The 23,231-nt window shown below is 43.4% G+C and overlaps 1 protein-coding gene across 6 annotated transcripts in view; it reads right to left on the reverse strand.

Annotated features, from left to right (window-relative positions):
• The window catches only part of EVL (Enah/Vasp-like), a 125,203-nt gene that overhangs the window by 1,866 nt on the left and 100,106 nt on the right, over positions 1–23,231 (reverse strand). For 4 of the 6 annotated variants that reach the window (XM_027897516.1, XM_027897512.1, XM_027897514.1 and 1 more), the window contains exons 4-12: positions 17,172–17,235; positions 13,937–13,998; positions 9,648–9,877; positions 8,867–8,988; positions 6,148–6,208; positions 4,105–4,171; positions 2,710–2,776; positions 2,554–2,616; positions 229–295 (exon numbers count right to left, since the gene is read on the reverse strand). In XM_027897516.1, the coding sequence (XP_027753317.1) occupies positions 229–295; positions 2,554–2,616; positions 2,710–2,776; positions 4,105–4,171; positions 6,148–6,208; positions 8,867–8,988; positions 9,648–9,877; positions 13,937–13,998; positions 17,172–17,235 (803 nt within the window). The remainder of the gene's footprint in view (positions 1–228; positions 296–2,553; positions 2,617–2,709; positions 2,777–4,104; positions 4,172–6,147; positions 6,209–8,866; positions 8,989–9,647; positions 9,878–13,936; positions 13,999–17,171; positions 17,236–23,231) is intronic. The other 2 variants (XM_027897517.1, XM_027897515.1) reach the window with 1 other exon arrangement.

The raw sequence follows: 23,231 nt of genomic DNA on the forward strand, positions 1-23,231 counted from the left end.
TGGATGCAGAAGGTGCTGGCATATTTATTTGCACATTTCTGTACACACATATTGATGAAATAGCAGTGAGACTGTGCTCTCTTGCTGCTCACCAGCTAGCCCTTCTCTAAGCACCTAGTTATAGAGGAAATCAGAAGACTGAACAGCTGTTTTGCTTGTACAGCGCATGCATGGGGGAAAATGGGTAGCTCATCGAATCTCTTAAGTGCAAATGGCTTCTTCACTCACCTGTTTCATTCGATCAAAATCTAAGGCATCCATAGCCACATCATTGCTGCTGCTCACTGGTTTCATCCTTGAGAAATGGAAGAAGAGCATAAAAAACCCCAATTAGTTCCTTGCAGTGTGTGCTAAGCTACACCTACCTGATGGCATGGACGAAATCCACCCCAGAGCAGGAGCACCTGTGTTCCAGTGCTGGACAGGAGACTCTTTGACATGTTGCTCAAGAGCATTTGGCAGCCAGGGAGCAGCACTGCTCCCATATATGCACAACCTGACCGTCAAAGATGCTGTGAAATTTCTCCCATCGCAGACATATTCGAGGGAGCACAAAGACTGCACTGAAACGAATTTTTTTTTTTTTTTTTTGGTGTTGGGAATCTCAGTGATTTCAGACCAGAAAATGCTGAGGGGCTAAAGCCTGTTGAACAATGTGTTTCACAACAGCGTTTGCAATTTGCAAGCTACGTCTGGTTTTCTCTCCTGTTTTCTGTAGAGCAACCCTGTCTTGGCAACCTAGGCTTTAACTGGGGGCTAAAGTAATAGTAGGTTAAAAGTTAGAAAAATATAATAGGGAAAATAATAAGCCACTAATCCTTTCCCTGGAAAACCTGACTTAGTCAAGCGTGGTTTCTCGATAGCTTTATGTATCACAGTCATTTTTTACTGACCCAGAAACAAGGCCAGTCTGGCCTTAATGACTGGTACACCTGAGTTTTATTGGCCTTTCAACATGATATTAGTCAGTGGGCTGAACTATGATGACATCTGATAAAATAAATTAAGGAAGCAGAAGCTGCTTGCCTTTCTTTTTTAATCAGTAACTCTAGGACATTTTAAAAAACTAACCATGCTATACAAAGGCTTCAAATAACCTTGCCATCATCTTTGAGCCCAAAATGGGGGAGCTGCTGGAGATGCTGCTGCTCCTGAGGGGTGCTTGGTCTTGCAACACTTCCTTGGGAAACCTTGACGTGTGTTCTACCATCACACAGCTAAGCTGGGAGTTAAGACAGATACAGCTGCCATCAAACTGATCAGGAACAGAAACAGGTCACCACTGAGAGCTTTAGAAACGAGCCCCACTTCCCCCATCATAAATCTTTTCAAGCAAGCACTACTACTTCTGAGCACTACTCCAGGGGCTAAATTAGGAAAGCATTTTTTCCCACTGAACTCCTCCTACCCGGATGGAATAGCGTTATAGAAGACAGCTAGTGAAACATGATGGCTGCTTGCAAGGAGAAAGAACAGTCTTTCTGCATCTATGTGAAACTCGTATTTTCCTAGAATCAACATGTTCCACTGGTTTTAGGAAGGCTGGCAAAACTGTATTTTGCTATAGTAACATGGATGCATCCCTCTGAATGTTTGGGCAGGGCATGTTACAGCATTTGTAACGCACAAGCAAGTATGTGCAGATAGTTGCCATGGGCAACTTTCTCTCCAGACAGTCAGCACTACCATATACCTAATAATGTAAAATTTTGCATATCTTTGCAGTAAATGCTAAACATATCTAAGCCTGTGTTCTGCCTCCCTATTCAGCTTATCCATCCATCTCAGTGTCCAGTAATAGTGGGTGGCCCTCAACCAGCACTGGAAGCAAACCTCTCTTTAGCTGTCCAATATCAAACCTTTTCTCAATCTCTGTGACTAAAAAAAAAGGACACCGATCCTGCAGCTTGGCTCTTCTGACTGAAAGGACTTCTGGAGTCCTACTTTAGGTTTTGTTGGCTTTTGACACCTGCTAGTTTTTGGACCCTGTATGTCTGAATGCCCTATCTATTGCTGCGCCTTTTTACAGCTTGATTTTATTGATTTACTGCACCGAGCTTTGCTCTCCTTTCTTATGCACCCACTGCATGCACATTGCATGGGTGGAAGAATAACTGCCCTTATCCCAAGTGCAGGCTCTTCAGATCATTTCTGCTTTTGCATTTCTATTTCTGCAGAGGTTGGACAATGAGAGATTCATCTATTGGCAGGGTCATCCTGAAACTGCTGTAAAAAGATGCTCCAAAACCTGCCTTCCACACGGCACAGCACCGCCAAGCCCCTGTCTCTGATTCGCACACACAGATGGTTTAAGCACTTGCTTCAGTGTGATTAACATCTGTGATGCCTGTGCCCAAGTGAGCAGGGGGCTCTTTCCACGGAACAAGCCTTTGACACAACACACTTTAACTTCACACTCTGTGCAGCAACAGACAAAGCACATTGTAAGGGAACGAGTAAAAGACTTGAGGGAAGACGAACATCGGTGCTGAATGACGGGATTAGCCAAAGGACAAGCCAAGACAGTTAAGAAGCCAGGCTGTTAGCCAGTACCTAGAAGACACGTGGGATTGTGTGGGGCTCTTAGCTTCACAGCTCTTCGCCACTGATGGATTTCTACAGCAATGGAATGAAACGAGACATGAGTTGTGCACGTGCCACAGGGACAGCATGACCATCCCAGCCACAGGGACACCCCGTGCAGCTCACCTAGACAGTAATGAAGATACAGGCTTTTCAACAGAATTGCTCCTTTCCCATGGCTTCTTCCCAGAGTCTGAAAAACAAACACAAAAAATTAGTTTATTATTTTGCTCTAACACTAAAAATGTCTTGAAGTTGATTGTCTTATACAGTTAGGATGAGTGACTTAGAAAAACCAGGAAAGTGGGATTGCTGAATGAGTGCAGTTGCCTACATTACAGGGAAAGCATTGGCAAAAATCTGCTTAGTGATCCCTTTAATTAGGGATAGTTAAACAGTACTAAAAAGATAAGGTATTGGAACACTAGGAGGAAAAGCATAAATCCCTTCTATTAGGAAATACAGGCTAATTGCTGCAAGGCTTATTTTTTTCAGTACAAGACTTATTTATATTTTAAGTTAAAAAAATCTTAGTTTTTTGGCTGCAGAGTTGGCAGAAAATGCAGGTCTGTCTAAAAACAGGGCAGTGAGACCCCCCTATGCAAATCTCCACACAGAATTTATTTAATGTTGACTACATTTCTAATTCACAGAACATTCCCAAAAGTTGCACTTTACATAACGCTTGTTATTAAAAGCGCTTACTATGGTCCCATTCTCCTTCTAAAATGAATTGAACTGTTTCAGGGACTTGAGTAACATACAGCATTATATGCAAGGATTTGCTCCTCTGTGAGGTCCTGAAAAGGCCTTTAAAAGAATTACGGGCACTCCCAGGAAATCTCTAGATCTTGTTCCTCATTTATGTGCATCTTTCTCCTGGCTTCTTCTCCTTCCCTTGCACACAAGTTATGGCTTTGTTCCAAAAGGAAGCTGGAATGGTTAAATACTCATTCCCTTGGGAGAGATTTCTTTCAGCATGCATGAAAGCCAAGATTGACGCAAGGATGAATGTGACTGCTTGCAGCTCATCTACTCAGATACAGTTATTTCAATTAATTGCAGGAAAAACATATTTTGGGGGCTCCTTAATTTCATCTAGTAACTCTCAGGATCAGCCTTATTGCAACAAGCTACTAGGTTAAGGAAGGATAGCAGTCTTAGATCCAAACCTCAGTGGTAGCACTCAGGACATCTACACTACAAAAAGTAAAATAATACATTAAAAAAATCCCCTCAATCACCTATTGATTTAGGTGCACAATGTGGAAGACACAGATCCTCAGCTACACAACTGGACCCCATTAACTAAACTGGCTGTATTGCAATTTTCTTGGCTGTGAAGCATATAAAATCATAATTTCTTGCTGAGTACAGTTTTTAAAACAATAATTATTCAGGAATTTTTCTGTTAATTACTGCTGTTGCACTCAGAAGAAGGACAATAAATCCAAAGCCTAGAGGTGGTGGAGAAGACTAGATTATGAAGACAATTACAACACTAGTAGTTGGACTTAATACCTGACGAATTTTGCTGCTGCTGGGCAGAGCCTCGTGTACTGGTTGAAGGAGAGGTGCTAGCATCATCCTATAAAGAGAAAAACAGGACATTACTGAATTTTGGAGACAAAGCACAGAGTCGTCTTCTACTCTGGAGAACAGCTGCAGCACGTGTGGTACAAAAGCAAGTTTGCTCCAGCCACGTTCAACAGGCACTGCTGCCAAGGTATGGGCTCAAGGCCATTTAAACTTTAACTTTTCTCTCTCTTTAGAATGGCAAAATACATCCTTTTCATTTCAGCTAATATGGAAAGCTTTTCAGCATTACACTCAATTGCTCTTATCTCTATATAAAGTTTCAACCAGGTTGAAACCACTCTAAAGTGCTGTCTGCTGTTGCCTAAATACAATCCATCCATTTCCCAAATTTAGAAACTCTCTGAAATACGGATACTGAGCCATCTGAAGGAACCGTATCTTAGATCCTAGCCTTTCAGCCCAGGACAGCCACTGGTATCAGTGAGAGGAGTCCAGGTACTAGGGAACGTAACTAAATCAGTCAGTATTCCTCTTAAGTAGAAGATTAAACACTTATCACAGATTTTGACTCTTTTGTTTGGGATTTATGTGTGACAGATCATAAAACATTCATCCATACTTTTGACAGGACAGTATTATTTAGCAGCCCTCAAAACATGCTCAGGCAAAGCATGAGCTATGCGTTGTAAAATGGAATTGCACCCAGTTTGATAGAAGATACTCTGACCACAGAAGGTACTCAAAATACAAATTAGATGCTCTCTAAAACAGCTTTCTAAACAGTTTGGTGCTACCGAAAAGTTTGATTGGGGATATAAACTAGTGTAGAGCTTCAAGGAGAGAGAAGAAGGGACAGAAAGACAGTAGAGGCTGAATAGTTACAAGCCAAATGGTGCCTTTCATCTCCAAGTATATGGTTCAAAACCAGCTTTGGAATAAGATTAAGAGCAATGGTTGCGTAGCGGGTTCAACAGGCAAATTCCATGCTTGAAACATCCCCAAGGAACATGCAAAAAATTCTGCATTTCTCCCTAAACAGTGCAGAGTGCTTATTCCTGCTCTTGCTACAAACCTTTCAGCCTGGGGCAAGACCTGCATTTTCTGAATGGATTTTCTACTGAGCAGTTCTTACTTTGTCTTTGAGGGGAACATCTCTATATAGGTAATTGAGGCACACAGCCATGGCAGAAAGCCTTCATAAGGGTATTGGCTATCAACAGGAATGCTGAATGAGCAGCAGCCCAGAAAAGTACCACGTGGGAAGGGACATAGTGCAAATCCTGCCCTCTCTTGAAACAGGAAAGATCTTCCGTGCTTTACTAGGTCAATGGGTAAAAAAGTGTTTTCATCTGCATGTTGAACTCAAAATTGCTGCATGAAGTTCAGCCTACTGACTGCATCAAATAAAACCTCCTGTATAATTGCTTTTGTGGACAACATACCGAGAGAACAGCTAAAACAGATATGAATCAAAGTTCCCCCAAATTGTCCAAATTCTATCTTATTTTAGTGTAGGTATCACAAACACATATTTTAACTTTTGAATGGTCTAATGGTTAATACATTGTTTATCCTTCATCCCCCCAGACATGTTCATTGTGCACTCGGGTGTGAAGTGAGCTGGTTCTCACTCTGCATGGAGGTTGGCAATCCAGAGTTACACCCCATGGTTGAGGATCCACTTCAGTTTAGCTGAAGCCTCAAATGTAAAATAAGAAACTTGAACTTGATCTCAGTTTGACTTGCCAGAAGAAGGTTCAATGCATCTTCTTAAAGGGCAAGAATCTACCACCCCTTACAACATTTGGATCAGACCATGAGAAAGTGTCTGGTTTGGACTTTGCCTATGAATAAAGTGACAATTCCTGTTTATAAAGTGCTGTTCCCAGGAAGGGTGAAAGCAGTTACATTCAGATTTTGATTGCATGTGCACATCTATTCCTGGATCCCACACAGTGAATGAGTACAGGACTTTGGCTTGCAAGGAATCTGCAAGAGCACAACAGTGAGGAGTCTTTCACTTACGTTTTGGCTTTCCTCTTCCCTTTTGTCAGCTGGCTTGTCTGACTGCGATGCTGCTTTCCTCCTTTGCAAAGGAACATGAGAGAGAACACACAGTCAACCCTCTAGAAACACATCCACGTGGGAAGACTGATTCAGGCTTTGGTAGGAGTTACTATTTATATAGTTCATCCTAGGGAATGGCTGGATGTGTTCAGTTCTGAAGGATTGGGGTGGAGGTGAGGAATCCAGGCCCCAGTGATACAACTCAAGAAGAGGGGCAATATTATGAGGCAGCGTTTAACAGAGGAACACAGGGTGCAGAGCAAAAGGAAGTGTGCTGAAGGAGGAAGGAAGCACAGCTGGGTATGAAACTGGGTGAGAAAGGGATGGCTTCTCCCCAGGACTCAGGAAGTTGTGTCTCCTGGGTCTTACATGGGAGGACACTGTTCTCAGTCAGCTCCAGACATCCAATTCCCCATTTTAGACAATTAGGGGAACTGCAGCTCAAGCCTCCACATGGATTTTGGTTGTGCTGAATTTTTACCTTTATACACCTGTGAACACTATCCTTAGCAGATGTTTTGTAAAACATCAATATGACAGGTTTTTCATTTAGTCTTGCTTCTGAAGAGAACAGTATTCATCTCACATTTAAAAAAATCCCAAGTGGCACTAAGAAAGGTTTCTGAGAAAAGCTGCACTGGAAATACAACTTAGAGGATTTGATGAAAATTTGACCAAAAAAACCGCAAACAGATGACTATGTGTCTGTAGGACACTGTGCTCTGTGGGAATTATTTCCAGATATTTCACTGCATTAATAAGTTTATTAGATTGGTAATAATTTTTGTAGTCTTTCCTTAATATTTGCCTGATTCTTCTAATGAAAAAAAGTTATAATTATAACAAATCTAAGTGAGAGAAATATTTGCCAGGGTGAGACCAGTGTTAGATTTATGTCCTGCAATGAACTTAACTGGGCTGGAAATGACAGTGGTTTGTGAGTTCATTATTCTGTTTGCACTTCAGTCCCGAGGCAAAGGGCTGCTCTCAGGGGGCCCACTAAATCTAGAGAGTGGTATTTTACAGCACCTGAACTCTCAGAAGCATTTTCCTCAGTTACTTACTGAGCATTAGACATATTCCCTGTTTCTGAGCATGGGGTTTACTGCTCAGAAAAAAGGCCCCCTGAGATCCCATGCTCATTACTCTGTGATTCTGTACTGAACATGTTCAGTTAAAAAAAAAAAAACATTTTTTTTACCTCCTCATAAGACTAGGTTAGTAAGGCAGGTAAGAACAACCTGAAACACAGTGCCAGGTTCTTCCTTTCTCTGTGTCATCACATGTAAAAAGGGGTTTGCAGCCAAAAGAAGTCCTGTCAGTATTGGTTTAACATCAAGTGCCCAGATTGCACCCTTGACTGACACTTGCATATTTCCAATTACTTCCATGGCTTTGTGAAGCAAAATTTAGGGGACAATTCTGTTGCTGTCAACTCCCTGGGAAAGTATTTGCAGCTCAGTTATTTTCAGAGTAGAGGCAGCAGAGTGCTCATGGCATCGCGAGTGCTTTTGCTAAGGTATCAGGGAAATGTGACCCTGAATACCTGAATACATGAGTTCCCACTGCCAAAAGCCATACTGGAGTGCATCTTTGACTAGAACTACGGAATTGTGTACAATTTCTATATCCAAACATATGAGATGCCCGTTCAGCTTGCTTGCTTGAACAGAGCATCTAGTCACCAAACCTTACTTGGCTTTCAGACAACTGCCTGATATGGAGCAGCCCAAGAACCAGTAAAAACTATTAAAAGCTGTCAAGCTATTTTAATTCTGAAAAGAAAGAAAATTATCTATTTGTTTCTTTATACTGCTTGGAACTTTTCAGAGTGTTGTGTATTTATTTAATACTTTTCAAAGGATTACATCTGAAGTCAACGTTCAGAATTCCTTGTGAAATGAACAGGAGATGGAGGAAAGTTTGAATCAAATCCTTTGAGCTGGGAACTGTCTTTATACTAGAGAACATTATTTAAAAACTCCATCTCTGCATACTCTACAACTGTACCTGCCCCTCATTATTTTATTCAACTTTTTTCCTCACTATTCTTAAGTTAAAAAAATTAGATTTAAAAATAAAGCATCTAACACTAGGAACTTGGGAGCCTGACAGAACATTACTGGTGGAATAAGGGGAAAAGAGGAAAAAAAATTAGAAAAATTGAGTGCCTTTTAACAGCTGGTAGCTTGATACATCACGACTTGCTTTAGTGGAGAATAACTAGGCTAGTCTGTCTGAAACACACTGAGAATTAATAATAGTTTACCTGCCAAGGTGTTTTACTGCAACTGTGCTTTTATTTTTGGGCTCAACATCCTGAACGTGTGACATGAAGAATGATTTGTCTAAATTCCTTTCACAGTTTACTCTTACTGAAAACAGTAACTTTGAAATAGATCTAGTAAAATGGCAAAAGCCCAGAGGATACATTTATCACCATCTTTGAAAGCTACCACGCTGCAGGATCTGCTACAGCAGCTACACCCCGCCAGGTATCACTGCTGCAACACCTTTCATATTAAAGGCCAGGAAATACTGGCATCCAACATCTATGCAGGACCTGTCAAACTGCAAAGAAGCACTAAAGTGACCCACTGATAACCCCAAATGACAGCACCTTTTTCCACAGTTTGCTGCAGATCTCATGGGGCTTACTTCAAGTGTGAGTACAAACCTTTTTGCCAGTAATTTATTCATTTCTTCCATTAGTCCTCCTCCGCCTCCTCCACTACTTGTTCGATTGGCATCGCTCTTAGAGACCCCACTGGGGCTGGATCCTCCAGAACCATCTTCTGGCTTAAGACAGAAATCAACATTGGAATTAATGAAAGGTTTCCTTTACAAACACACCCTTAATGATTAGTTTTCTTAAGTATCAGGCACATTGATCACAATCACATCTCGAAACCAGAGATAAAGAAGTGCTCTACCTTGGGAAGAAGACCCACATGAACCCTTACTAAAATAAAGACAGATCTGGGTGAGGCAATTCTATGGGCAAGTGATGAAAAAACCCACAGTGCTATTTATTCATGGTTATGGTTATGCATGGTTAAACAACCCTTACCTAAGTACCTAAGGACACCTACTGACATGAAGCCTCGAAAGTCTGCACTAGTTTTTGTAAGCATAGTGTAGTTCTAACCACTTATAAAAACTGAAAACACTAACAAACAGTACAACGGTGGACTCTGCTGAAGAAATGAAATCCTGGCAATGTCAGAACTTGCAGCCATTTGCTAATTAACATTTTCTGAAGGGTGTAGACTCCGGCAGACAAATCCTGCTCAGCTTTATTTTCACTGCAAACTCACATTTAAAAGTCCACCCAATGGTCAGCTGAGGCGTGTTTCACCAAGTTTCAAGCTGGATTTGCAGGCCATTACACCCAGCTGTGCCAGGCTTTCCTGCAGCAGAGAAGAGCCCATTGGGGAATCCCAGTGGCACCTCCTTACCCGTTGAACTCTCCTTAGTTTGGCACCAGCCAGAGCTGCTGCGAGCCCTGACACTGACCCATCTTCAGTGCCAGCCCCTTGGCCGGCGCCCGATGGCAGCGGGGGCGGTGGGGGGGGCGCGGCTCCCATGGGTGGCGGAGGGACTGGGGGGGGTGGCGGAGGTGGGGGCCCCCCAGATGAAGCAGGGATCACAGCAGCACCACTGGGGTGACCAGGTGGAAGTGTTGGGCCTGAAATGCAGAGAACAGGAATTAGACGTGAAGCACTGTCTCCTCCAGCCCCATAGACAAGGTCATGTTCCCACCCCCTAGGCCATGACCTGACTGCAGGACGAGTGATCTATTCAAGGAAGCACCATGCAGGTGAAACAAAGCGAACAGTGTTTGTATCAATGGTCAGTCAGCTACAGTTGTGTCCTCTGGCGAGACCCTGCCACTGACAAACTAGCCTTCTCTCTCTTCTCCCTGGCCGGGCTAGTGTTCTATTCTGTGTCAAAATCAAAATATGGACAACGCTTCCCAATTCGTAATTGGCATATTCTTCTGCTTCTCCCATAGCTTTCTACATCACATCAGTGAACTCCATGGACTTCAGTTAACATCAGTTTTTCACAAGAATCGTGTGTTACAGTGACACATCCTCCTTTCTGTCGAACAGAAGGTGTGTGGCCTCAGCCAGTTTTCCAAATAACCAGGAAAACTCCATCTCCAAGCACCCCGAGGCTCAGCAAAGCTCCTCACAGCAGCAGCAGCCTGTTGGAGGGGCTGATGGTGGTAACTCAGTTGCAGTGTTTTCCCTGTCCATAACAGGTCACTTGAACAAATACACCACCCCAAGGGAATTCCCCGTGTATGCTCTGTCAGAACAAGCTGCTCCTGGTGCAAAATCACAGGTTCAGTTGCTCAGTGAGTGTTATTTTGAAAGACAGGTAGGTTTTGACTGAGACACATTTGGAAACTGTATTTAACATTAACAGCCTGTTTTTCTTCTTATCTGGGTTTTCTTACAATACTGCCTTATTTCTGTGGTTACTTCTGCCATTATTTCACACTCCCAATTCCATTCTTGAAATGAACCATAGCTGCTATTAGAAATACTTTAAACATTTCAAGCCCTCTTTCGTTCATGAACATAATAGCTAGTAATTCATTGTGGGTACAGTTAATTTTAATTGCAAAACTACACCCACCTAATTAGAGGCTAGCCTCAGGCAAAAATTGAACTGAGTTAAAATAATGGACTGATGTGAGTTTAAAATAACTTTATTGAACTAAGTAGATTTCAAGGACTTGTATCAGCTGAAGGACTGAGCCTCCAGTGGTCATAGTAATATTTTTAGCAGAAAGTGAAAGGAAATGTTTTAGTTTTCTTCCTCTTCTAAGCACGTCACTTTAGCATTATATGTGGTTATAAACATGAATAGATCCAAGTCACAAAACATACGCTCTGAATTGCAAATAGGCATTACTTGCAAGTGTTCTAACTCCGCAGGCTTTAGGTAGGCACTAGAAATCAAGACCATATGCAAAGTGGCCAGACCTAAGCTCTTGATCTGTCTTCAATGAAAAAGGTTTGCTGGAATAGTTATAGTGACAAGCCCACAGCTATAAATGCAGTTTATACCAGGAAGAGAATTAAATAAATTGCACAAGCACAGGGGATTCTGGGTAACTTAAAATCCATGTTCTATCTTTTGCTGGTAACAGAAAAAGAGTAAAAAACCTCTACCAGTATTTCTACAAAGATAAGAAGTCTATCACAGACCTGGCCTCTAGCTTCAGAAGAGCCCATCTGCTACGTTTGGACCAGCTGAAAATAAGTTCTACATGAAGCTCTTTGAAGCAATTTGACTCTGCTGAATGACATCTCCATCTGGCCTAATACAGTAAGAATACACATTGCAACAACCCAGCTACAGGGTCCTGGCCTGTAATGCCTCCTTTTTGCCCAGTCCCTGGACCAGTCCTGAGTGATTTGGATACTTTTCCACTTCATTTTCAGAAATCACATACAGCAGGAGTACCTTTGGGTCTCTCAGCCCTTTTTCCAATAGTTACAGGCAGTGTCAAGAGGGCTTTTTAAACAGCTGACAGCTATGGCTTTATACAGGTCACAACTCACTGAGAATCAGTACTTACTCAAGTGGGCAATGGCTGGTGATGTCATGTAAGGAGGGGTCCTCCTGGGCATAGCCACCTCAGACACAGCAGCGTGGGGGGGAGGCAATGGAAGACAGTGTGACATGGGCTGACAACACTGCTGTGGAGGACAAGGTGATGGATGGGAGGATGGGGAGGGAGCCTGGCCAGAGGAGCTGGGGGGGCTGGCGATGGTGGGCAGCGGGGAGCAGGGTGCAGCTCCTAGGTGTGGCAAGAAGGACCCATCCACGCTTTTCACCTGGGTCCCAGAGGGGCCTAAAGCAATTTGTTCTTCAGGATGGCCATTCAGGGGTACATTTGCTGAGGTCTCCTGGCCTGCTTTATCTGTGGGTCCCTTGACCCTGTCAGGTGGGACAGGAATCGCGGGCAGGATGGTGGGACCACGTGGCTGCAGGACGTCACCCCTCTGCAGAGATGCTGCACTTGTGGCAGAGGGAACAGAAGACCAAGGAGAGCATGAAAGAGAAGAGCCCCTGAGAGGCTGGTAAGAGGCAAAGGGAAAAAGGGAAGGATGGAGAGGTGGTGGAGACAGCGAGGTTCGCCTGATGCCTGGCATTACGGTCCTGCTGTTTGGGCAGGAGGGAGGGGGGGAACCTGGGGCTGTTGGCAGCTCAGAGGCCGAGTGCCTGTGCAGGAACTGTGTGGGCTCTCTGGCTCTCCACTGGGATGTGAAAGGGGATTGACTGCCAGGCTCAGGGACAAAGGGTGCTGAAGAGACAGTGCTGGCATGAGGTAGCGGGGGGAGCACAACACCAGAGGCAGGAGCAGTGCAGTTACTGGAGGTGGGAGGAGGAGACTGGGGCTGAGAGAGGGGAGAGGACAGGCTTAACTGAAGGGTGGAAACTAAAAGAACAGAAAAGACAAATGAAAAGAATAAGCTGGGTATGCAGCAAGGAATGAAACCAAGGCAAAGTGGAACGGAGAAAAAGGAACCGTGAAGTAAACGCAAACAGAAACTCAAACAAAGCACAGAGGAGATGGTGCAGGCACCAGCTTGGGGATTTCCAGCCCTCAGCAGAACTGGAGGGGTGTGTGGAGCAGAACCCTGGCATCACGGGATGGGCTGCATGCTCTGGTGACAGTGAGGCTCCTCCAAGCCCCACGTGAATCTGAGTCAGGATCACGAGCATCACCTTTGAACCAGGGACAGCTGCAAGGGATATGCTGAACACAGAGGTGGCCACCTTGTAGCCAGAGAGGGGGCAGCCAGCAACCTCTAGGAGGCATGTCCTGCTCCTTGTGTGTGCCAAGGCAGGATTTTGGCCACGTTCCTTATGCAGAATAGCACACTAACCTCTGCTGAAAGAGGAGTCCAACTATTTCTGTCACTGAAGGTGTGTGTGTATGTCTGAAATGGTGGCAAGTCAAAAACTAAAAAGTTTTAACAGCTGAAGAAAAACATTTCATTTATGTGACCAGATTAACTGAAAAAACTTGCCCAAAACCAAAGCCCAAACATAAGATGGCTATCTTGGCTACCTTGCTCTGCCTCCTTTCAGAGAGGCAAAGCCATATTTTTTAGTTATAAACTATTCCTGTCATCTCTTCTTTCAGCTTAGTGCAATTTAATATGCTATAGAGGATTTTCGTAAGCTCATTAAATATATATATATTTTCCATTAAGCTCACAGAGGACTCCTCAGTTCACGATCACAAAATCCCCATTGATGAGTATCTAGAGCTGTATTTTCCTCTGTGCTGTAGTTTGCTTTGTGCTGCAGAACGATGTGGAGTGCCTGAGCACATCCAGCACTTCAAACCCCTCCGTGCTGACATCCCCTGGAAACACGGAGTCACTCTTGCAGTGGCTGTGCTATCTGCTCTCTGTATGGGTGTGGAAAAAGCATGTCCAGGCCTCCTTGGTACATCTAAAATGCTGTTCAGCTGTGTAAGTTTTGCCAAGTGCAAAATCTGCCCAGCTTCACCTGCATGCCCCAGACCTGAGCCTCTGCAAAACAACACAACCATGCCCAAATGCATGTAAGTCTCTAGCTCAAAATACTTTAAAATCTATTCATAACTATACCCACTTTTAGCAGTCTAGCTCTTACATAGCACCCCACAAAAATCCCAACAACAGCAAGAGGAGACAATCAGGGAGAGACTGTATCTGCTTGATTTGATACATGCCTGTGGTAGAGGTTCTTCTTTCCAGAGATTCCTGGCGCTGTTGCTGTTGCTCCATCACTTGTCTAAAAAAAGTAATGAAAAAACCCTCTTGGTTATTATGTATTCTTTATAATTTTGAGTAAAACCTCTGCACTCTGAGAAGCACTCTAGCTGTATGTCTTGGGTGAGACTCTGATCTGGTGAGATGGAGATGGGTCTGATTTCACTTGCCCTGGCTGCAGCAGTGCCATTTCACACATTCAGGAAGCTTAACCAGGACATTGCCCTGCATTCACCAGACACTGCAGGGGTTGGTTCATCCACTTAACTCCTCAATATCTCTGCACAAGGAATAGTCAGTGCCCAGGGCCCAGGAGAGCACAGCGACCATGCATGCCTGAAGTGCCTGAGCACTTCAAGGAAAGAGTAAGTGGCATCTTGCATAAAATCACAGAATCACAAATTGGGTAAGGTTGGAAGGGAACACTAGAGGCCATCTAGTCCAACCTCCCTGCTCAAGCAGGGTCCCCTGGAGGATGTTACTCAGGGTTGTGTACAGATAGCTTTTGAATATCTCCAGGGCAGGAAATATTCAGAATGACACAGTCCCGAGTCTTATATGGATCAGGAGCCCAAAGCACCTGTAGTTAAAATGAAAGCATAGCAAAGCTTAATCTGTGTTTTGGTGCTGACTGTACAAAGCCTATGTTGTCCAGGTGCACATCCAAGCCCTTTTTGGCACTGGCCAGTCCAGCTGACAGCCCCAGCACAGTTGCCCCTGTGCCACCAGCACCACCGCCGGTGTGTTTCCCCTGCAAATGCTGCTTTTTTGGCACTTTTCTCCCCAGGAGCTGCCAGCTCCTGTGCTGCCCAGGCCTGGTGTCCCCCCGGGAAGGACTGTTACAGGCGCTGGTCCGCAGGGATGTGCAGTTCCAAGGGCCCATCAGCAGGGGTCTGCTGTCACACGCTGGAGTGCTCCTGCCTAAAGGGGTGTCCTTGACCCCTGCCACAAACCCGCCCCCCACTTGGCTCCTCTTAAAAAGACTGACAGCTAAAACCTAGACTATTTGCCAGGCTTTTTGCCAAGTGCATGGATATGGACTGAAGATTTCAACAATATTAAAACACAATTCTGAAATTAAAAATTAGTGCTGAAGCACTTGGTAATAAAGTTTATTACAATTTTTTTCCACAGTTTCTAGGCCAAGTTTGCCCTGAATTTGTTTCCTGTATGTTTGGGTCAGTCTTAATTGCAGTTTTCTTTTTTCTGCAGCAGCTTTACTTCTTGGTCTGTACAGTAAGGCAAGCTTAACTCTAAGCCACGTTTCTATTTTGACTCCTTTTGCAATATTTTAGAGAGATCTCCCTGTTACATTTTCACGTGTACTTTCCAGAGTCTGAAATGTAAACAATTCTCTTATTTATATAGCAGTAAAAGCTTTCTAAAAGAAATAGTCCAAAAAAATAAAGTTACACTGTGCAGAAAAAAAGAATATCTTAATTTGCAAAACCAATTTCCCATATTTCAATTCTAGTTCAATACATGGGAAAGGAAAATCCATGATTTTGATGGAGAGGGATCAATTCTAAACTGGTTTTATGCTCAGGGTATGCAATCCAGGTAATCTCTAGAAAATTATTAGAGACACCTGAGAAAACTATCATATGTGCAAAGGGGAAACAGTTTTGAGAAAATCTTAGTTGGTTGATTCAATTGTTTCATTTAAGCTATGACACTTCAAACCAAATAAACAGAAATCTTTACTTCAATACATACCCTGGTTCTTCCTTGGTAGTTATGGGCTGAATACATATGCAACAGCATCAATTACACTGCTAAAATTGCAGTTGTAAACACATATACTAAGAATTTCCTAAGCATTCTGTCCCCTACCGTAGCTTGGCATTTATTAGCGAAATTTGATGATGAAGATCAACTTGACACATACATTTTCCTGATTAAACCTGGGGGAAATTCTAGGTTTATCTAGAGAATAGACTTGGAAAACTCCAGTCTGACAGACCAGGAAAGAACTATGGGTAAGACATCTCCAAGTCATTAGAGCTGCTGCAGAACAGATAGAGGTGCGGGGGGTCCCTCAAACAAAGGTTGGCTGCCACTTGAAGTCACTGAGGCTCATACCAGCCCCTTCTGCCCTTGGTCAGAAGCAGCTTACATGTGCCAAACACACCCTCCCACACAGGCTAAAAGGAGAAGTTCTTAAAATCTTAGGAAGTCAAATTTATTCCAGTTGAACTAAATAAAGCCTGAGATTGGCACAAGGCTACTTAAGGAGTATGCAAGGACTAAAGTAGAAGAGAGGACAAATTACACTCTGACTTAAAAAATATATTTTTTTAACATTTGTGTAAAAAACCTTTTAAACAGACTAATTTTCATGGTAGAAAACCATATCAATTTCCTTGCCTGTTTATAAAATGTTAAAAAATGCCTAGCCCTAAAATTAGGTCTGCTCTAGACTTAAAGAATGCATCAGCATAATTAAAGCTGAAAGTCCTCCAATGCAGATACAGTAATATCTAAGTGCATCTACTGGCACAGCTTATTCCCCTCCAATGGAGCAAAAGAAGCTTTCCCAGAACCATGTGCCCTGTAGCAGTCAAACAATACCTACCCAAAAGGCTTTTACTGTCTCTAAACAAAAAGGAATAAATAAAATACTTTTATTCTAATGTAGTTAAGCTGCTCACACTTTATAAGTATAGAATAGACATCCAAATTTGAGGTGTGAATTACATATGGTCTGCATAATCCGTGATTTTCACTGGTTCAAGGAAGAGCTGGATCGGGTCTTTCAGCCAAGCAGAGGAACAGGCAATGTCACCTGCCTCTGGGTGAGCAGGGGCTCTCTGGCCTTTATGACAGCTCTGCTATCCCAAAGTAAATATCACAAATCTCAGGTGAAATATCATCACACGCTGACCCACTTAATAGTCATAGGTAAGTCTCTACTCAATCTCAGCTCATTCATAGTTATTCACAAAGGTGCAGAAAACTAGTTTCCCTACAATTTCCTTATAGTTTTTGTAAGAGGAAAGAGAGACTCCTAAGTACCTGCCAAGCAAAGAGTTTACCTAGAGCTTCAGTTCACTTCACTCTTTAAAAGTAATTACAGAATCATTAGCAATAATTACAAAATATTTAGAACTGGCTTAAAAGAGGTACAAGTAAAAAGAACAGTCCTTATGGGTGAGCAAGGACTGCCAAGAACTTTGCCATAGATGATGTACTCACCTTCTCTGTGCTTCCATCTCGTCTGGAGATGGACCATTCTGGACCTGGCGCTGGGCAGCTGGACCTACAGGGAAAATGAGAGAATGCTGTTAGGAAAGCAAATGGGGCTTTTTCAAAAAACAGATTGTTTCTCCATCTTACTATGATAGAAAGCCCTCAAGTGTTATTGTCTTCTCTTTGCTTTATTATTATTTTTAATTATTTTTTCCTATTACACAAATCATTGCCTCCTGTACATTTTTAGTCTCACTGGGAGAATCCAATGGCTAAATGTGGGAGCAGATTTGTCCAGAAACTTGGCACCACTGTAGATGTAGGCTACATACTAATAATCCCGTGGTGATGGTGAAGATGTGTAGAGTTGCAAAAGATGTCCTATAGAAGGCAGTCCATTACACTGGGATGCATTTCAAGCTTTGACATGGTTCATATCTATCTCTCATGGATTATTCTGTGCTTGTACAGAAATTCAATCACCTTGCTGAGTTTGTGAGCTCACATACCAACTAGGGCTGCCCTGATGCTGGGCTTAGCCTCAAGAAGTGACCTGATAGAAGGTGCAAGGCGATGCAAAATTAAACAAGCCTTTTACAAAGGTGGCTTTTCTTTTTACAAAGTTGTTAGTCTTCTGCTTCTGCAGGATCCACATCAAGCTGAGCTTTCACTGGCATTCACCGACAAAAGCCAATTACACATGTCACCATTTAAGTCACATCTCTCTTGATTCATCATTTAATCTCTGTTCTTGGACATTTTATCAAGTACACTGACACTACATGCCACTCTCAGAAAAAAATAATTATTCTGAAAATAAAAGGAAGTGTCGGTAACATAAGCTATGGTGGTCTTGCATTCATTGAAAGGAGGATTGTTCCTCTGATTTGAGGAGATGGGTTTCAACTGCAACTGGACACACAGGAGTTCTATTAAATCCAACAACAGTTTTCCTGATAAACTGAGGAGATCCCTTATATGCAGGAAATTGTTATGTTTACCTTATTTTTTTCATTTTCGAATGTAAAATTTCATCCTTTTAAAAGTTATCCAACAAGAGCAAATCAGAATGAAACACTTCCAAACTTAAACAGATCACTTTCAAATTGTGGAGGATATTTATCTCTATTTTCTTTATAAGTTACTAACAGGCTGAATGTCATCTGAAAAGCAATTTAGAAAGTATGACTGCGTGAAAAGAGAAAGATGGCAGAAATGCATCGTAGTCAGAATTTTCAGAGCACTGACTGATCCAGAGGAAATTGTGCATTTGTGTTTTTGAAATGTGTTTAAGGACTAACATTTGAAGAAAGGGTATAGAGCACTTTCTGAAAATCAGGCATGTGTGTTCCAATTTTGGGTCTCCCAGAAATGAAGCCAGTGACAACCACTAAGCCAAATGCTCTGATAAAAATATCTTAGGATTGGGTATGAAGTAAAGACAGTTCACTTCTTTAATGACTCATGACTGACAACTTAACATTGTTTATCATAGGCCTTCGGCAAACTAAACAGACAGAAATGCCACATTTTGTAAAGATCATCCGAAATAATGAATAGGAGGTAGAGGGTGATTGTTTTTGGGAAGCAAGCCTTGGGAAAAAACTTTGCAAGTATTTGGGAAGCAGAGACCAGGCAGCTCATGTGAAAGGAGTTTAAGGTGTAACAAGGATCTTCTCAGAAACTATGCATGATAAAGGCAGGGATGGCTTTCAGCATGCTCAGCCAGCCCTCATAGACACGGAAGGCAGGGATTAATTTTATGCTTGGTTCCATATATGTATGCTCTGCAGTGCACATACAGCACACATCTGTGTGGCTGAAGGTTTTTAAATTCAAGAGGATTTCTGGGTTTATTCCTCTCCACGTTTTTAGACATTTCTCAGGCCAGAGCAGACACGAACAGTAAGTGCTCTTGGTCATGGCTCATTTAAACATGCTTCTCTAGTTGCCCTGCGAGCTGCCTCTGACCCTGACAGCCTTTGGGAACAGTGCACAGAGAAGTGCACTTTCTCAGCAGAATAACCAGGAGAGACAGTTTTGCTACTGACCCTTTTGCAGCTCCACAGCTGCTGTGAACTACATTTTTACCAACTAATTAATGCAGGAGATGCTCTGTGAATGTCTGTGTTTCCTCGCTTCATTGCTTTGCAATAATTAACCACGCTTTTATAGAAGCATCTTGTGATTCAGCTAAAGGCAGCTTTTGGGAGCACACAGATGTTTTCCATGTTTGCTTTTTCTGCTCCTGCTTGGCCACCCCAGCACCCGCTCTGTCCTTCCCCAGCTGTCCCTACAGACAGCGACGGGGAACTCCTGGCACAGGGCACTGTTTTATGGTGGGCGTGATGGTTTCCACGTGCTGGTGGCTGCTCCTGCACCACTGCACAGAGATGTCTGTGTCTGCAACAACAGCCAGCCATAAAATAGCACCAGAGCTGTCACCGAAGGAAAACCCACATCCTGGCTTCCACTCTGGTGCAGCTGTGGCAGGAAGGTACCAATAAACAGCAAAAATGTCATCTTTTCTCTCCTGCCAGGGCAACTCCATATGATGTTTCTTTTCTCTCTTTCACTTACCCTACAACTTCAAGCGCCACTGACTGCATACACTTAAGTATCAAAACCAGGACCATTTATTTTGTTGAGCAACCAGGATTTTGAGCTTCTTCAATACAGCAGGTATAACAAACTTACAGCTCTTTCATTCATTATACACACTGGAAGCAGCCCCTGTTTGGGGTTTCTGCTACCCCTATAAGCCTCCACGGTCCTTATGGACCAGTGTGATGAATGTGGTGGACTAAGGAAAGAGTCCAGGGTCAGCGCTGAATAAGAAATATATATGGGCTTTAAATTCATGATACTGAGAATTTTTGTTCTGCATATAAAAAGAACATGATTTTGTGAAAAAAAACCCAACCAACCAACCACCAACAAACAAAAATAACCCAAAAAAACCAACCAAACAAAAACCACTATCAGACTGCGGGAGAAAAAAAGGTGTGAGACAGACAACTCTCCCTCATTGCTTGATGGTTTCAGCACATACTTGGATTGTGGGAGACCAGGTTCAGCCATCAGGTCTAACCCGTTGTCATTTATATCCCGGGAATGTGACATAAACACCTGCTTATCCTGACAAGAACAGAAGAAATCATTCCAGACTACAAGTTTCTGCAAAGCTCTTCTTTCCCACAGCAATATCTTTCAAATAAATTGGTATTTTCTGACAGAACTTCCCACCCCCCCATCAGTTGTCAAAAGCATTTCTGACCGATGTTAATCCCAGCATCCCTGTTCGTCCCTGTTCAGGTACAGCATGGACCACCATTCCCCACGCAGGGCACTGGAGAGGGAGTCCTGGCCAGGCTGCCACCAGCTCCCAGGGCCAGCCTGCAAACCCACGCTGGGACTCAGCTGGACAGCGCATTTTGCTCTCTTCACCATAACCTCTCCCTCCCCTTCACACCCACACAGCTGGGGGCTCCTTGCTCCTCGCTGTGCTGCTGCCCGAGTCCCCTGAGTGCCCCCCAAGCAGACCAGCCTCTCAATGAGGTGTGAAATCCAGTGGGTTCTGTTCTCACTTCAGCCAGAGCGGGAAGCTCTCAGTGTCCCCACACACCATCACTTCCCCTGTTCACAGCCTGGCTGTAATTTTAGCTCCCTTGCCGCTGTTGGGCAATCACGCTGCAGCTGCAGAGCCTTTGTCAGCATTTTAAACACCTGCCTCTGCCCTGAGGACCTCAACTTGCTGTCTCCTGGTGGGGACTGCTCATGCTGGAGATGTCCTGGCATAGCCACACGCCACGAGGCAGCATCTATCGAGGGAGTGGGAGCCGGAACCAGGAGCATCAGTGCTGTGCTGGTGACACTCCCTTAAACGCATTAGTAGAGACAATTATCCTGGACAAAGCACGGATCTAATTAGTGCATAGATAAAGCAGGGTGCCTATTTACCTAGTCTAGATAAAGCCTGTAGATAAAGCAGGGTGCCTACATGCCTACACCACTACTGGGGCTCTAGCTAGTACAAGCAGAGTTGGATGACATGGCAGCTCAGGTAGACCTAAATTTCCATGGCGAGTTGAAGGACTGAGAAGAGGGATCACTCTGCTCACTGTGCTCCATCGCTGCAGCTGGGCAGAGCCACAGGCCCCTCAAGTGTGGTGTCACACTACTATGACATTCCCATGACAGGGGTTTGGGACTCCTGGTCCTGGGGTCCTGGTCCAGCCTTTTTTTGATTTGATGTGCAACAGCTCATGTGTTAGGAACTCTGCAGGCAGGGTTTGTCTGACAGGGATGCAGGGGCTGAGGCCAAGTACAGACAGAGGAACAGGGCAGTTTTGTCTGCAGATCACTACTGGCCCACTTTGAAAAATGTTAATGCCATTAGGGTTTTGTAGTGCTGTTCTGTGACAGAGCGCCTGCTGCTCCACACAGGATCCTGCTGGATCATTTGAATCACTGTAAGCAAAATCACCCTGGCAGACAGAGGGAGCACACCCACCAAACAGAGGGTTTGGGTACAGTGTCACACAGCCCGCTTTCAGGCAGTTTGCCTCATTCCTATTAAACATTAACTTGAAATAGAAAGAGTTTCAGAGAGCGTCATTCACAGGCTGGGTGCCTCTGCAGCATTTATAACAGAGCCCATTAAATACCTTCTATAATATCATTTACACATGGATCAAGTTTTTCCTCTGAGAACTGCAAAGAACTTTATCAGCCTTAATTAAGCTTCACCAATGCTGTGAGGCAGAAGTGACATGATTACACCCAGGCCATGTCTGCACAAATAAAATTTGGTTGCATCAATTTATCTACAGGTGAGATTTGCTACTGACATAGTTAAACCTATGCAAAAGGCACTCTTATTCTGATGCAGACGAAATCTGGTTTGACCTAAGGCAAGTAGAGTGCAGTGAAAGGAGAATTTCCAACTGTGGGCCAGAAAACTTCTTTACCTTCCTTCCTTGTCCCTTGGTGACCAACAGTGCTGCAAGTCTGTGACACTGCAAAGTAAGACACATCCTCTTAAAACCATCCCCAGCAATGTTTTACATAACCTCATTTTACCTTATACTGCACTGGACAAGGAGCAGTGTTTCTACAGGTACCAACTCTCAGCTGAATTGCAGAAACTCCCACCTTAGAAGCTCTCAAAAGCACCATCCTCAAGATTGCAATTCTTTGCTTTTACATTTTACCTCCAGATTACTTTAATCTAATTCTGTTCATTTGAACTAAAAACTGATTTAACATTCACTGCTGAAACTTTTTGATGTAGATAAAATTTAAGGACAGTGACAGAGCTGGAAAAACAAGCCTGGTATTTAACATGGGAGTGTCCTACCCTAGCATTAGTTCACACCTCCTGCAAGTACATATATACAGGTGTGAACACTGTGTGCAGTCCTTTTTTTCTTTTCTTTTTTTTTTTTTTTAAGGAAAAACCAACAAATGGAACTACAGGCATCCCTGCATACACAACCACACGGCTGTGCATGTGTATTGAGCAGGATGGAAGACATGAGATCCAGAGAGGAGTTACCAAATAGAAGGGCCATGCAAAGATCCAGTGCTGCAAGATGATTAGAAAGAAATAATTTTCATTTAATCAGAAGTGCTACTGAGCACACCAGTGCTCATGAAACCAGTGTGCCTTTGACTCAGCTGCTAAAGCTGTTAAATCAGTTGTTTTCCATAAAATATGATGGCACTTGTTTGATCCTGGCTGTTTATCCATCATGGCACTGCCACAGCATTTCATAATTTTTCATGCTGGTGTCTTGGTTGAGTTGGTGGAAAAAACCTTATTTTTTTCATTCTGAATGCAATAAAGATGAGACAATGATAAAGCAGTTCCTGCAGTAAGCAACTGCACTCTGGCAGTAGGGGTCACAGTAAATATGTGAAGGACGTGGCTCAGGTGCACTTATCTCAGTGTCAGTGCCTCAGCTCAGGAACACAGCTTGGGTTACCTCTCACAGAGAAGACATCACAACCAACTTTAAAAATGATTTAAAAATACACATAAGTGACCATGCAAACAGGAAACCT

Source organism: Empidonax traillii, unplaced genomic scaffold, assembly GCF_003031625.1.
Source record: "Empidonax traillii isolate 1590-97213 ecotype Southwest subspecies unplaced genomic scaffold, ASM303162v1 scaffold544:size423439, whole genome shotgun sequence".
NCBI classification, from domain to species: Eukaryota; Metazoa; Chordata; class Aves; order Passeriformes; family Tyrannidae; genus Empidonax; species Empidonax traillii.